Genomic DNA, 16,177 nt, shown 5'->3' on the forward strand with positions numbered 1-16,177 from the left:
CTGGGCTAAACACTCATTTCTTTCAACCAGCTGTCATATATCATGATCTTTACCTATTCATGAACTGGAATTCTTGCAAATTTACTTCCATTGTACCATTCAACAGGTTGAGGGCCCTAGGTGGCACAGTGAATAGAGTGCTGGTTCTGGAGTGAGAAAAGGGTGAGTTCAAATCCTCCCTCAGATACTTAATAGCTATGTGATCTTTAGGTCACTTTGTTTGCCCCAGTTTCCTCAACTATACAGTAAGGATAATGGTAGCATCTACTTCCCAGGGTTGTTGTGAGGATCAAATGAGATATTTGTAAAGTGTCTAGCACACAGTAGGAGCTATATAAATACTAGCTATTAACAAGTTCATGAAAAGTTCATTTCTATAGGTCCATGGTTCTCAAAGTGTGTGCTTTGGTGCACTAATGAACCCCAACTTTGAGCTAGATATGCCACAAATTGTATGGAATCTCATTTGCAATTGCATTCATGGGTCTCCTATCATTCTTGGGGTCTACCTCAATTCCCTACAGTATAAAAATCATACTATTCCATAAGCAAAAAAATTGACGACTCCGTAAATATATCCCAATATGTCAAGATGTCTTTAGTGGCACTCAAATGAATCTCCCAAACTGTATCTCCCATTGTGCCTAGCATGTCAAAAAATTTAGAACTAGAGGCAATTTCAAGAATATTCTGTCCAATACCCTCAATTTATAGACAAGTCAACAAAGTCCCAGAGAGAGACGGTGAGCTGTTCAAGGTCACATAGTAAGCAGAGTCTGGACCAGAACCCTGATCTCCGGGCATCCACTACAGTATTTGAAAGAAAAATACTACATCACGTGGTAAATATTCAATAATACTTATTGAATGAATGAATAAATGAATTAATGAAAAATGTGCAAAAGAAATGGACAAAACTCAACTAATTTCAAAATACAAACACCCGAGTGGTAAAAATGGAGCAATCAGCAAATATTTATTGCACTTATTGTGTGCAAGGCTAAGAAAACATCAGGGATGGACACTAGATTTTTTTTTAAGAAAGCCATTGTAGCACATTTAAAAGCCATCCTGTGAATATGTTCTCTTTAGAAAGAGATACATAAATTAAATGACTGTTTACTCTCCAAAAGTGATCACAGAGAAAATAAAAGGATGGCAGTGGGCCAAAAAAGCTTTTACTGAGGTTACAGCCTAGACTAGAGAGTAAGGAACAGACAATGAGAAGAGGACAAATGCTGTTTTGTTTTGGTTTTTTTTACCTATGGCATATTTGCTTCCATATTAGGGACATTTGAAGCCTTTGTTTACTTTCCTCTTTCAGTAATACAGCTTATAAAACCAATAATTAATGAAAGTCTATAAACTTCATAAATAGTTTCCTGATATTATTATATTATATAAAATTATAAACTTGCAGAGAAACCTTAGGGAATCATTTGATCTGGTTCTCTCATTTTACAGATGGGGAAACTGAGGTTCAGGAAATTTAAACAATAGTTTTAAGATCTCACAGAAGGAAAGATGAACTAGAACTCTGGTGTCCTGATTCTTGAACCAGAGGTTGTTCTATTACCACATGATGCTTGCCCTAATTCAATCAGGCATACAGAGGTTGATCTTCATTCAATTGCAGCTCTGGTACCTTAGCCTTTCTCAGATCCTATAAAGTGTGTGTTTATGTATGTGTGTGTGTGTGTGCGTGTGTGTGTGCATGTGTGTGTGTGTATGTGAAAACTTCCTCAAGATATATCTAAGTCTTTCTGTGTCTTAATAAGTAATCTCCACAACTTGCCTGCTCAAATAAGTAATACCCTCTGAGCAATTTTGCTCTAAGTCTCTCTCAACACTTAGCTGAGATGGTTCATAGACCTCTGACACTTTGAATATGTGGATTATACTTGAAATCTTTTCAATTTGTAGGACTTACTGGAACTTATACTCTACTGCCTTATTGGAGAACTCAAAGTCACTTCCATGCCATGGATGAAACACTGAAGCTTTCCTAGTCAGCCTATCAAGCTAAATGAATGTTTGTGCATTTTAATCTCTGTTTTCTGAACTATATTTTCCTAACCATTAATTTTCAGCACTTAAGTACCAAGACCCTAAAATATTATAGGAGTTGGAGTGGGGCAATTATAGTTTAGTTTATCCCTGTGTACCTTTAACATACAAATAGCTGCAGTGTTGTCTCTCAAATAATTTTTGGTTCAAAATTCTGAAGGTTCAAAACTTCCATGACAAGAAATGACTCAACTGAGGTCCCAGAAATACAATCACAATAATTCAGAAATGTTATATTTGTGGGCAGAGCAAATTATCTCTAGATCATAGGTTCTTAAGGGGTCCAAGGATGGATTTCAAGAGGTCTATCATCTTTGCTTTCACTAACCTCTATTTGAAATTTAGCATTTCCCTCAATTATTTAAAAACATTATCCTGAGAATGAGTTCATAAACTTCACCAGCCTGCCAAAGGAATCTAGATTACTGATAGGTTCAGGATTTCCCCATTCTTTGTAATAATCATCAGTTTTTGCTAAAAAGCAGCAGCCAGGTGGTGCAGTGGATAGAGCATTAGGCCTGGAGTCAAGAAGACCTGGGTTCAAATCTGATCTCAGACACTTACTAGCTGTGTGGTCCTAAGCAAATCACTTAACCCTGTTTGCCTCAATTCCTCATCTGTAAAATGAGCTAGAGAAGGAAATGGCAAACCATTCTTGCATATTTGCCAAGAAAACCATAAATGGAGTCACAGTCAGATACAACTGAAACAACTAAAAAAAAAAAAAAGGCAACAAAGCTGTCGCTGTGGTTTGATTGGCCCTTGTCTCCTTTGACTAACATAAAGACATTCAAAAATTCCCCCAAGTGGAATCAAAGCCCCTGTGATTTGAGGAATTTCTCAAGATCTTACAGTCACCATACCCAGCCCTGCTGAGGAGACCCATTAATGTTTGGAGATAAGGGGAACTATATCCAGAGAAAGTGCTACTGAACACATGTTGTATCTATCCTTGCTGTGTTAGGACAAAGTCAGCCTTCTTTTGTTAACTGTTCAATGACTTGTGATTTATTTCCTCTCAACATCAAATCTGAATTGACAGGGTGCTGAACTTAAGCCTGCCCCTAACAGACAAAAAAAAGATAAAGAACCCCCATTGGTCTTACCAATGGACAATATAAAAATAATTGTGAAAAGGCAGACATCTAGGTATAGATATAATCATAGATATAAAAATAGAGATAGATACAAATATACAGATACACATCAACATCTATAGCTCTGTGTATATGTACATCCATCCATCCATCCATCCATCTATCCATCCATCCATCCATCCATCCATCCATCCATCCATCCATCCATCTATCTATCTATCTATCTATCTATCTATCTATCTATCTATCTATCTATCTATCTTTCTATCTAGAATCACTTCATTATATAATGAATTGAGAATCTCAAAATTGGAAAGGGACTTCATCTAGTCCAGACAACACATAAACTAGAATTCTATCAGTATTTTCTCTGCCAAATGAAAAAATGCTTACTTGGATTTCAATGTGAGCCGTGTAGTTGGAGTATAGTGCAGATGATGAATTCAGAAGATCTTTTCTAAATTCCTCACGAATTTTAAAAGTGCCAAAAATTTCTGTGAAATTCAAGAAGAAGAAAGAGAGAGATGAGAGAGAGAGAGAGAGAGAGAGAGAGAGAGATTTTAATGAAAATTTGTATACAAATCACTAATTGGAGTTTAGAGTTAACATAAAATTGAAGCAATAGACTTCCTAAACAAACTGTTCAATGTCTACTGACCTTTGCAAACCTTATTTCCTTTGGACGATGTTCCTAAAATCAAATTAATCCTGACAATAATAACCTTGATTTCTAAGTTACTTGCAGCTTTAAAGTGCTTTCACATCCATTATCTAATTCAATAGTCTAATTCTGAGGACAGTTTTTTCTTTAGAATTTTCAGTCATTGAGTTGAGGACAGTCCTTAAAAAAGGGAAAATGTTATGAAATAATATTGTTGTCCAGTAAGTCATGATTGACTCTTTGTGACCCAATGGACCAAAGCACACCAGGCCCTTCTATCTTCTACTATCTCCTGAAGTCTGTCCAAGCTCATGTTTATTGCTTCCATGACATTATCTATCCATCTCATCTCCTGCAATCCCCTTTTCCTTTTGGTTTCAATCTTTCCCAACATTAGGGTCTTTTCCAATGAATCTTTTCTTCCCATGATGTGACCAAAGCATTTAAGATTCAGCTTCAATATATGACCTTCCCGTAAATAATCTGAATTAATTTCTCTAATCACTGACTGATCTGATCTTTTCCCTATCCAAGAGACTCTCAAAAGTCTTCTCCAGCACAATTTGAAAGCCTCGATTCTGCGGTACTCAGCTTTCTTCATAGTCCAATACTCACAGCCATACATTTTTACTGGAAAAACCATAGCTTTGATTATGTGAACCTTTAATGGCAGGGTGATATCTCTGCTTTCTAATATTCTGTCTGGCTTTCTCATAACTTTCTTTCCAAGGAGCAAATGTCTTTTAATTTAATGATGGCAATCACCATCTACAGCGATCTTTGAGCCCAAGAATATAAAATCCGACATTGCTTCCATTTCTTCTCCCTGTTTGCCAGGAAGTGATAGGACCAATTGCCATGGTCTTAGTTTCTGTTGTAGTTTTATGTTAAGCTTTTCATGCTTGTCTTCCACCGTCATCAAGAAGCTTCCTGATTCTTTTTTTTACTTCCTGCCAGTCAGAGTGGTAAAGTCTGCATATCTGAAACTGTTGATATTTCTCCTGGAAATCTTAATTCCAGCTCTTGATTCATCCAACCTGGCATCTTACATGATGTATACTGCATATAAGCTAAAATAAATAAGGTAACACACTATACAGCCTTGTCATACTCCTTTTCCAATCTCAAACTAATCAGCTGTTCCATGTTTCGATCTGTGGTTGCTTCTCAGATGGCATACAGATTCCTCAGGAGACAAGTAAGATGTCCTGGTACTCCCATGTTTTTGAGGGCTTGCCACATTCTGTTGTGATCCACGCAGTCAAAGGCTATAGTCAATGAAGCAGAAGTAAGTGGGGAACATATATGATAACCTGTATGGTACAGTTTGTGGGTATTGGGAAGGCACATCCTGCCTCTAAATATCTCCCACATCAGGCTTTCCTTTTGCTTGAAATTTCACCATTAGATCTTCATTAATTTGTTTAAGCCTATTCTGTCCTATTCAATCCAATCTGATAAGCATTTATCATTCCTACTATGTGAAACATAGCATGTTATCATAGTAGGTATAAAAGATGCAAAGGCAGAAAAAAACCCAAACCTGTCCACAAAAGGTGCTTAAAATCAATTTGGGGTATGGGGTGGGGTAGAGAAAAGAAGAAACTAGAGAGAATGTCTGTAATTTCATTTATAGAAGGAACTCTTGGATGAGAAATTCTCTCTACTGATGATGGGCAACTCTGCAGTTTACATAATTAGAGATTCATTAGGGGGCACTGGGAAATTAAATAACTTTAGAATACAGTCATCCAACAAATACATGTAAGAGTCAGGAGTTGAATCCACGTCTTCCAGGCTAAGCATTGGAGATACAGATATATGTAAGACTCCCTTTCCTCAAGGAGTTTACATTCTAATAGTGGGGGACAACAAAAATTGTGGAACCGTAGCCAGAGAAGGATGTTTTTGGTTTGGCACAGGGATGGCGAGTAGAACAACAGGGCTTTGAAAACTGAGATTTCAATAAGTGGAGATAAATGAGAAGAGGGTATGGTTTAAGGATGGAGGATGATAAGCTAAGGATATGGTCATAGTGAATGGAATGAGATTAGGGAATAGCTAGTTTGGCAGGAGTCTAAAATGCCTTAAGGGGAGTAATGTGAAATTAGGTTGGAAATATAAGTAGGATTTCAATTGTGGAAGACCTTAACTTGCCTGGATGAGTTTATATTTAATTTTAGAAAGAATTGGGAGCCATTGAAGATTTCTATGCACAAGAGTGATTTGGTCAAACCTGCACTTTCAGGAGATAATTTTGGCAGCTGTGTGGAATATGCATTAGAGAGGGAAACAATTAGAGTTGGAGGGGAGAAAATGGAACAAGCATTTGGATAGCATCTTCTATGAGCTGGGAACTATGCACTAAGCACTTTTTACAAATATTATCTCATTTGTTCTTCATATCAGCCCTGGGAGACAGCTATCATTATCTCCATTTTGCAGTGGAGGAAAGTGAAGTTAAATAATTTACCCAGAGTCACACAGTTTATACATTTCTAAGGTTGTGTTTGAACTCAGGTCTTCCTAACTTCAAGCTCAGTGCTCTAACCACTGAGTCACCTAGTTGCCAGTTAACAAAGGATAGCTGTGTAAAGAGCTAACTTTACAGGAGGGAAATGATGAGATACTAAATGTGCTTTGTAAACTTTAAATCATGATAAAAATGTTAGTGGTAATGATAATGATGGGGGGGGGTATTAGTGGTGGTGGTGTTAATGGTGGTGGTAAAGAGAATGATGATGGTGGTTATGATGATGGTGGTGGTGGTGGTGTTGCTAATGAAAAAAGTAATGGTGATCGTGATAATAATGATGATAATGATGGTACTGGTAGTGGTGGCGGCAGTAATGAAAAGAATGGTGATAGTGATAATAGAGGTGGTGATGAAGAAAATGATGATGTCATAGTAATTATGATGATGGTGGTGGTGGTAATGGTGATGATGAAGAGAATAATGATGATGATGGTGATGATGTTGACAATGTTAGTGGTGATGATGAAGAGAATGATGATAGTTGTGATGGTGATGATGATGATAGTGGTGGTGGTGATAATAATAAAGAGAGCAATGATGATGATGGTGGTGGTGATGGTAGTGGTGGTGGTGATGAAGACAATGATGGTGATGGCGATGATAATGATGAGGACCTGAACTAGGATGGTGACTGTGAGTAGACATAAGGAAATGGATTTGACAGATATTCTGGAGATAGTCTCTATAGGGCAAGGCAGATTGGAAAGTATCCCGATTTTAAATCTCTCCTCAGGCATTTATGATCTTGGCTATGTTACTTAACCTCCAAAATCTTCAGTTTCCTCATCTAGGGAAGATGATAGAGGCAGTTGGGTGATGTAGTGGATAGAGCACTAAGTCTCAAATTAAGAAGAACTGAATTCAATTTTGATTTTAGACACTAGTTTTGAGATTCTGGGCAAGACAACTTTTGTCAGCCTCAGTTTCCTTAACTGCAAAATGGGGATAATCATTATAGCATGTACTTCTCAAAGTTGTTGTGAGAATCAAATAAGATAATATTTGTAAGATACCTGGCACATAGACATAACCATAGACATTTAATAAATGCTTATTCCTTCCTTCCATCTCCAAAATAGGAATAACACTATTCATGTAGCCTATATCACAAGACCATTGTGAGAAATCACTTTGCAAATCTTTAAGCAGTATGTAACAATGAACTAAATAGTTAAGGGGAATTCTAAGATTTTGGATCAAGGGTGATCTGGGAAAATGAGAAAACTTGGATCTGGAAGATAAGAGGAAGCTAGAGAGTGCTAAGGACGGGCTTCCTGGTTCTGACCTCACCACTGGGGATTTTAATGTTTCCTTCTTATTTGTCATGCCTTGCACAGGATCCCCAACATCTAGCTAGGTTGGTTGTTGTTTGTCCTTCATTCTTGAAGAGGACCATTGCTGTCAAGGCTAAATCACTGGGGAAAGAAGACTTGTAGAATAGATGAGGACATTGCTACTGAATGCCTAAAGGAAACAATTTCCCTTCCAAAGAAATTTACGGAGGGATAACCTTTGATAGAGGAGCAAGGTGGCACAATAGAGTGCTAGACCTGGAGTCAGGAAGGCTCATCTTCATGAGTTCAAATCTGGCCTCAGACACTTACTAGCTGTGTGGCACTGGGCAAGTCACTTAACCCTTTTTTCCTCAATTTCCTCATCTGTAAAATGAGATAGAAAAGGAAATGGCAAATCACTCCAGTATCTTTGCCAAGGAAACCCCAAAACAGTCATGAAGAATTGGACACAACTGAAAACAACTGAAGAACAACAACTTTTGATAACTTATAGTAGTCAGTTTCCTTCCTGGGGAAAAAGGATCAATGAGTAGGATCAAAGCAAGGTTCCTAACTAATGAAATGGAAAAAACTCTGAACATCAAGAAGATATTGGTAGAAATTTTAGCTTTGCTGCTTCCTACCTGTGTGACCATTTCCCATCTATCAATAAAATGAGAGAGTTGGACTATGGTCTCCCAAATCCCTTCTGGCTCTGATGCTATGAACATCTGAACTTTTCTGACAGCAGTAAAAAAAGGGATTTGTATCTGGAGAGAGTCTGTTCTCTGGGGGTTTTTCACCAAGATTTATCTGTCTTGATGAATATCTTGTTGGACCATTTATTTCTCTCTTGCTGTATTTTCTTCTTCATTGAGGTAGGCAGACAGTGCCAACTGTCTAGAAAGTCAGAATCAGAAGAATCTCACTTGTAAAATATCACAATTTCACACTTCATTATGAAAGATCACAGCCATATTTCCACAAAGCTACTCCATCATTGTGAGAGAGGAACATACTGGTGGAAGATAACTTAGCAGGCATAGTAAACGTGAGATTTTACAGATTTTAGTGAATATAGAGGTGATCTGGTTCAACTTTGGGACATCTAGGTGGCTCGGTGGATAGAGCACCAGGCCTGAAGTTAGGTAGATACATCTTCCTGAGTTTAAGTCTGACCTCAGACATTTAGTAGCTGAGTGACCCTCAGCAAGTCACTTAACCCTCTTTTCCTCAGTTTCCTTATCTATAAAATGAGCTGGAGAAAGAGATGGCAAACTACTCCAGTTTTTGCCAAGAAAACCCCAAATGGGCCCATGAAGACTCAAGAACAACAGTCCAGCTCTAGCACTCTAAATTAAATCTGGCAAGGAAAACTAAGTACAACACACAAGCTTGGATTTTTTTTGAGGGGGGTGTTGTTTGGGTTTAGGTTTTTTAATTATACTGGGGAAAAGAGAAGGATTGAAGAAACGATAGTAACATTGCTTGAGCTAGATGGGTTGATAATAACAGAAGACCAAAAGACCAAGGTGCTGAACTATGATTTGGCTTCTGTTTGCTCTGCCAGTGGTATAGCAGGGTACAATGGAAAGACTGACTTAGAGTCAGGGTTCAGATCTTCTCTTTAATACTTACTATTCTTATTTATTTATTATTGTATTATATATTATTATTATATTTTACTTATCTTCCCCCAATTATATGCTACAACAATTTTAAACTTTTCTTATAGTTTTTAATTCTAAAGTCTATCCCTCCCACCCCTAATATTTACTATTCTTAGGAAGTTAGATGGTGTAATTGATAAAAACTAGGGTCTAGAGTGATAAGGACCTGAGTTCAACTCTGGCTACAGACACTTCCTACCTGTGTGAACCTGGACAAGTCATTAACTGCTCTCTACCTTAGTCTCCCTGTGTGTAAAATGGGGATAATAAGAGCATCTACCTCCTGGGGTAGCTGTGAGGATATGTATTTGTAAATTGCTTTTGCAAATCTTAAAGTTATATATGAATGCCAGTGATTATTAATATATTAATAACCATGGGCAGGTCACTTGACTTCGCCTGAGCCTCATTTTCCTCAACTGCAAAATAAAGGGGCAGGCAGAGGTGGGTGAGATGACCTCTGAGGTCCTTCCCAGCTCTAGATCCATGACTCTGTAACTATTGGATTGAAAAGGACAGGGCAAAAATGGGGAGTTCTGGGTACTGTAATTAGGGAAGGAAATGATCAAACCAGAAAGCATCTGAAGGAAAGCCATCAGGATGGTGAAGGGCTTTGAATCCATGCCTATCAGGATGTATGGAAGGAACTAGACATGTTGAAACTTGAGAAGACTCAAGATGAGAGAGGACATGATAACTACTTTGAGCATCTGAAGGGCTGACATATGGAAGAGGGTTTGGAATTATTCTGGAATAAAAATGGATGAAGTATCCAAGATGGGAATTGAGGATTCATATTAGAAAAAAATTGTTCACATTTATAGTACCAACATGGGATAGACTGCTTTAGGAGGCTGTGGATTCTCCCTCTTTGGAGGTGTTTAATCAAAGTCCAAATGACAACTTGTTAGATACATTATAGTAAAGTTTCTCTTTAAAATGACTAGAGGGTGACTGAATCTGCCCTTACTACTAGAATTCAATAATTTTGTGAAGATGGATAGGATGGTGGTAACAGAGTACCTGACTGACCTGAGTAAATGTGTTGCCTGGTCCAAAAGAACTACAAAGTACAGAAAGAGTTGACACATTAGATTGCTGAGCCACTATCAAGAATCTTTAAAATCCTAAAGAACAGGAGAGGCACTGCAAGATTGGAAAAAAGCTGATGATGGTCTGATTTTTTTTTGAAATAAGGGGGAGGAAGGAAAGAATGGAGTCTGTGAAAAATAAAGGCCAGTAAGATTGGCTTTGATCTTAGAAAAATTCCAAAGTGTATTACTGAATGGAATAGTTAGTGAATACTTAGAAAAGGAAGTGATGATCACAAAAAACCAACATAGTTTTATTAAAATCAGATCTTGTCACACCCACCTCATTTCCCATTTTCTAAGGGTTACTAGCCTGGGAAATTCAGGGAAATTCTGTAGATAAAATTTACCTAAAATTTAGGGAAACATTTGATGAAGGCTTGCATGCTATTCTTGAGGGCAAGATGAAAAGATATGGGCTAGATGAGAATAAGGGCATGTGGTTCAAGGGCAAGTTTGAAAGAGCAGTCATTGATAGCTTAATGTCACCACAGAAGAGAATTTCTAGAAGAATATTACTAGGATATGTTTGGTCTCATGCTGCTTATCATTTATGTCATTGAAGAGGGTAAAGATTATCACACTTATAGAGAACAAAGAATATATTGAAATCCAATAAAACATCTCATCAGGCTTAAATATTGCACTAAATCTAAAAAGATAAAATTTAATAGTAATAAAATGTAAAGTTTTACACTTTAAAAAGTTACATTTTAAAAAATAAACTTTCCAAGGACAAGATGGAAAAGACTTAGCCAGACCATCTGAAAAAGGTCTAGAGGTTTCAGTGGCTTATAAGCTCAGTATGAGTCGAGTGTGATATTACTAAATTAACTAACACCATCTTAGGCTGCATTAAGGAAAGTAACATGTCCAAGATCAAGAAGGGGGATAATCTCGCTCTTTTTTGCCCTTTGTGGAATTGTGTTCTGTTTGGGGTGTCACATTTTAGGAAAAATACCAAGCTGGAGAATGTCCAGAGAATGGCAACCAGGGTGGTAAAGGACCTGGAGATGGTGCTATGTAAGGATTCTTTCAAGAAAATGGGGATAGAAAGGAGAAAACTTACAGGCAGGGAAAATTAATGGCTGCCTTCAAGAAGCACTATCAAGTCTGAGAGGGAATAGCCTTATTTTGTAGCCTTGAGATATCAAAACTAAGAGCAAGACAGAATTTACATGGAGGCAAATTTAGGTTTGATACAAAAAAAGACTTGCTGACAGAATTACCCAGAAGTGATTCCAAATGAGTACAGTCCAAGAGTGTCAATGGCAATCAAATTAGGATCTTTTGCTGTTTTTGTTTAACTAAAAGCACCTCTGATGGAATAATGTGATTGTGGAGGATCTTTCCCACCCATGGATAGCCTGCTCATTGTGGGAAACTTGGTTAGGGGAGTTGTTTTGGAGGAGGGTCCCAAGTATCTTCTGTTTTTTCTATTGAGGATGTGAGTCAGAAGGTTATGCCCTCTGGCTCTAAAAAGTGTGTAAATGCTCTAAGGGTGAGGTTTTATTTTGAGGGCTTAGTTTTTGGAAGAAAGTCTGTGTGCTAGATAGACTCTGGGAAGCCACTAAAGCATCCCTCCCTCCCCTACCCCACTGGCAGCCTCTTGAAAACCCAGATGTTGATGCTTTCCTCTCTGGTAAAGATGTATGCATGTTAGTGGTCAGGCAGTTTGGAAGTGCTGTCTGTTGATATTTTTTTCTCTGAAATTTTGATTTTCTCTGATACCTGTGCTTGATTAAAGTGATTGTTAATCCCTTGAAAATTGCTTTCCTTTTATGAATGCAGATCTAGGAACCTGTGGTAGCAGATCCCCCTGTGTATGTTGGGGTGCTTACTGTTACAAGGAGGGTAGTGGATTTCTCCTCATTAGAGATCTTTGGCCAAAGGCTGGATGACACCTTTCCAGGCCTTTTGTAAAGTCTTGTTCAGGAAGAGATTGGGTTCTGTGGTCTCTAAGGTCTTTTTCAACTCTGAGTGTCAGTGATTCTGAACTGTGAAATGAAGTTGCCCAAGTTGAGATAGCTACTGAGAAAGAACCAGGATTTGAACCCAGTTCTTTTTACTCCAAATACAATGCTTTTTGGGTTGTTTTTTTTTAAAATGACATCTCTGCTTCATGGGAGTAAGTCAAGCTAGAGAAGTTACCATTCTAACATAAAAAGATTTTTCACTCATATATTACAACAAAAAGCAGAGCCCCCCGAGCCATTCTAACTTGTCTGCTGCATATGTGTGTATGATATATACATATATATGTGTGTGTGTGTGTGTGTGTGTGTGTGTGGTGCATACATACACTATATGTATATATTTGTGTATGTATAGTATATTTATGTATATATATACTTTACACACATATATGTAGATATATAAATAATAGATGAATGATAAATAATAGATGAATGAGAGATAAATGATAACTGGATGGATGATAGATAGATAGATAGATAGATAGACAGACAGACAGATAGAGATTGGACCTGTAATATCTTTGGTATAGAAAACTTCCAAGTAAAGGAACTCTTTCTATCAATATGGTTTGGCTCTTCGTCTGTAACTTTATAATCTTAGAGAGATGCCTAAAGAGAAGTTGGGTGACTTGACCAAGGCCACATAGCTCCTACATGTCAGAGATGGTACTGGAACCCAGCTCTTCCTAGCATTGAGAAGAGGTTTCTATGCACTATGCTTAATTGCCTTTTCGAGAGAGGGACAGAGAGACAGAGACAGAGACAGAGAGACAGAGAGAGACAGAGACAGAGAGAGAGAGCGAGAGAGAAAGAGAGAGATGAAATAGACATAGATATATAGATATATTATAGCTATCTTGTCCAAACTCAGGAAATTGGGGCCTGGTGAGGTTAAGACTTTGTCCACGGGGGGCGGAGCCAAGATGGCGGAGTAGAAAGACGCACATACACATAGCTCTGAACCCACAACCCATAGAATGGCTACAGGGAAGTAACTCACAGCGAATTCTGCACCCAGAGGCCACGGAACATTGGAGCGAGGGAGATTTCTGTTCCAGAGAGACCTGCAAACCTCTCGCGGGGGGGTCCTTCGCGCTGTGGACTGGGCGCCAGGACTGGGAGCTGAGTGCAGCCCTGCCGCGGCCACGGCACCGAGAGGAAAAGATCTGAGCAGGCTTCACAGACAGGATCTCCAGCGGCCACGCGGGTCCCTCCACCCACAGAGGGATCTGCAAACCTCTCGCAAAAGGTCCGTCGCGCTGCAGACACAAAGCCCAGCCCAGACCTGCTGCCGCCACGGCTGCGGCACCGAGAGAAACAGATCCGAGCAGGCTTCAGGGACGGGATCTCCAGCGGCCGCACAAGTCCCTCCACCCACAGGTGACAGGGGTGGGTGAGAGAGTCTCTTTGGCGGGTCGAGAGGGGAGTGGGGTGCCCCCATAATTCAGGCCCCCCCGGGAGGTAGAAGCTGAGAGGCGGCTGCAGACAGGGGCTCCCCAAGCGGGCGGGAGCCTGAATCCATTGTGGAAGGTCTGTGCATAAACCCCCTGAGGGAACTGAGCCTGAGAGGTGGCCCTGCCCCGACCTCAGCACCAGAACATAATCTCATACTGAATAGCAGCCCTGCCCCCGCCAAAAGCCCTGAGGCTGGAAGCAGCATTTGAATCTCAGACCACAAACACGGGCTGGGAGGATCAGGAGGTGAGGTGGGTGTGAGGAAAATATTCAGAGGTCAAGTCACTGGCTGGGAAAATGCCCAGAAAAGGGAAAAGAAATAAGACTATAGAAGGTTACTTTCTTGGCGAACAGGCATTTCCTCCCTTCCTTTCTGATGAGGAAGAACAATGCTTACCATCAGGCAAAGACACAGAAATCAAGGCTTCTGTGTCCCAGCCCACCCAATGGGCTCAGGCCATGGAAGAGCTCAAAAAGAATTTTGAAAATCAAGTTAGAGAGGTGGAGGAAAAGCTGGGAAGAGAAATGAGAGACATGAAGTCAAAGCACGAACAGCAGATCAGCTCCCTGCTAAGGGAGACCCAAAAAAATGTTGAAGAAATTAACACCTTGAAAACTAGCCTAACTCAATTGGCAAAAGAGGTTCAAAAAGCCAATGAGGAGAAGAATGCTTTCAAAAGCAGAATTAGCCAAATGGAAAAGGAGATTCAAAAGCTCACTGAAGAAAATAGTTCTTTCAAAATTAGAATGGCACAGATGGAGGCTAATGACTTTATGCAAAACCAAGAAATCACAGAACAAAGAGAGAAGAATGGAAAAATGGAAGATAATGTGAAATATCTCATTGGAAAAACAACAGACCTGGAAAATAGATCCAGGAGAGACAATTTAAAAATTATGGGACTACCTGAAAGCCATGATCAAAAGAAGAGCCTAGACATCATCTTTCATGAAATTATCAAGGAAAACTGCCCTGAGATTCTAGAACCAGAGGGCAAAATAAATATTCAAGGAAAGACTTTGTCCAAGATCACATAGACAATAAGAGGAAGAGAGAGAGTGTGAACCTGGTTACATAAACAGAACTGATTTATTGATTTTACTTTTAATAAATCTTTTCAATATATTATGAATAGTTTCCATGTAAATTAGGGAATTGATAACAGCCTAATGGATTTTCCCAAAGTTTCTGGTTGGGAACTTGAGCCAAGAAAAATGTGAAAACCCTGAGATTTTTTTTAGACTTTCCACAGCACAGGTATCTTAACCTAAGTGTTATATTGGATTCAACACCTTCTCCATATTCATAAAGGATTGCTCTTAGATTTTGTAGAGTCTACAGCAAAGTTGGATTCAGAGGAGAGGAGGAGCAATCAACCGTTCAACATTGGAGGCAACTTTGTGTAATTGGACAGGTTTAAGAAGATCAATTGAAATTCTCTTCTATGCTTTACTTGGACATTCCTACAATTTAGCTGGGGCCAGGTAGTGGCTCAAGGGAAGCAGTATTTCCCTTTTATCTCTTTCCCTTGTCACTATAACAGTCCTTTCTACCATGCTGCTTATAATAGAGCCATTAAAGAAGTCTCCTACTCACCCAAAACAAGCACATGAATTACTGAAATAAATCTTTAATTATTCTTCTTCTCCCTACTTCCACTCATACCCCCGCCTTCATGTCTCTAGCTTATTCTAATCCACTCTACAAGATTAATTTTTTGAAAACACTACTTTGATAATGTCACTCCTTTACTTTAAAAAACAAACAAACAAATAACTATAATGACTTCCTCTGGTCTCTTGGAACAAGTCCAAATGCTTGGCATTTAAGGCTCCCATTTAACTGGCCTCATTCTACCTCATCTTTCACTAATTTCCAATATGTCTCTTTCATTCCAGTCTGAACAGTCTCCTAATTGCCCCACGCATAGATCATATAGCTTTGAATCATAGAACTAGAAGGAATATTAGAGATCCAGTATTTAAGCTCCTTAGATCTTAGTTTCCTCATTTGGTAAAATGAGATTGGACTAGATGGCCTCTCAGCTCTCTTCTAGTGCCAGATTTATGATCCTGGTCTAACTCGTTCATTATATGGATGAGAAAGTTAAAGTCCAGAGAGGCCTTGAATTGCTCAAAGTTTCAGAGCTAATTAATTGCTTAATCAATTCGCAAGCATTTATTAAGCACTTGATATTTGTCAGGCATCACACGAGTGGTAACAACAAAAGTGAATCAATTACTGTTCTCATTCTGATAAAGAAAACAACATGCCCATATATAATTATCTGCATAATATTTTCAAATGAATATAAGGAAGTTTGGGAAGGATTATGTTAATTGGGAGGAC

General features: G+C 38.8%; 1 protein-coding gene across 4 annotated transcripts in view; it reads right to left on the reverse strand.

Moving 5' to 3' along the window:
- Nucleotides 1-16,177, reverse strand: part of ADGRF1 (adhesion G protein-coupled receptor F1) — a 66,618-nt gene that overhangs the window by 23,811 nt on the left and 26,630 nt on the right. For all 4 annotated transcript variants that reach the window (XM_072642377.1, XM_072642376.1, XM_072642379.1 and 1 more), the window contains one exon: nt 3,558-3,658. In XM_072642377.1, coding sequence (XP_072498478.1) covers nt 3,558-3,658 — 101 coding nt within the window. The remainder of the gene's footprint in view (nt 1-3,557; nt 3,659-16,177) is intronic.

The sequence above is a fragment of the Notamacropus eugenii genome, chromosome 2 (assembly GCF_028372415.1).
Source record: "Notamacropus eugenii isolate mMacEug1 chromosome 2, mMacEug1.pri_v2, whole genome shotgun sequence".
Taxonomy (NCBI): Eukaryota; Metazoa; Chordata; class Mammalia; order Diprotodontia; family Macropodidae; genus Notamacropus; species Notamacropus eugenii.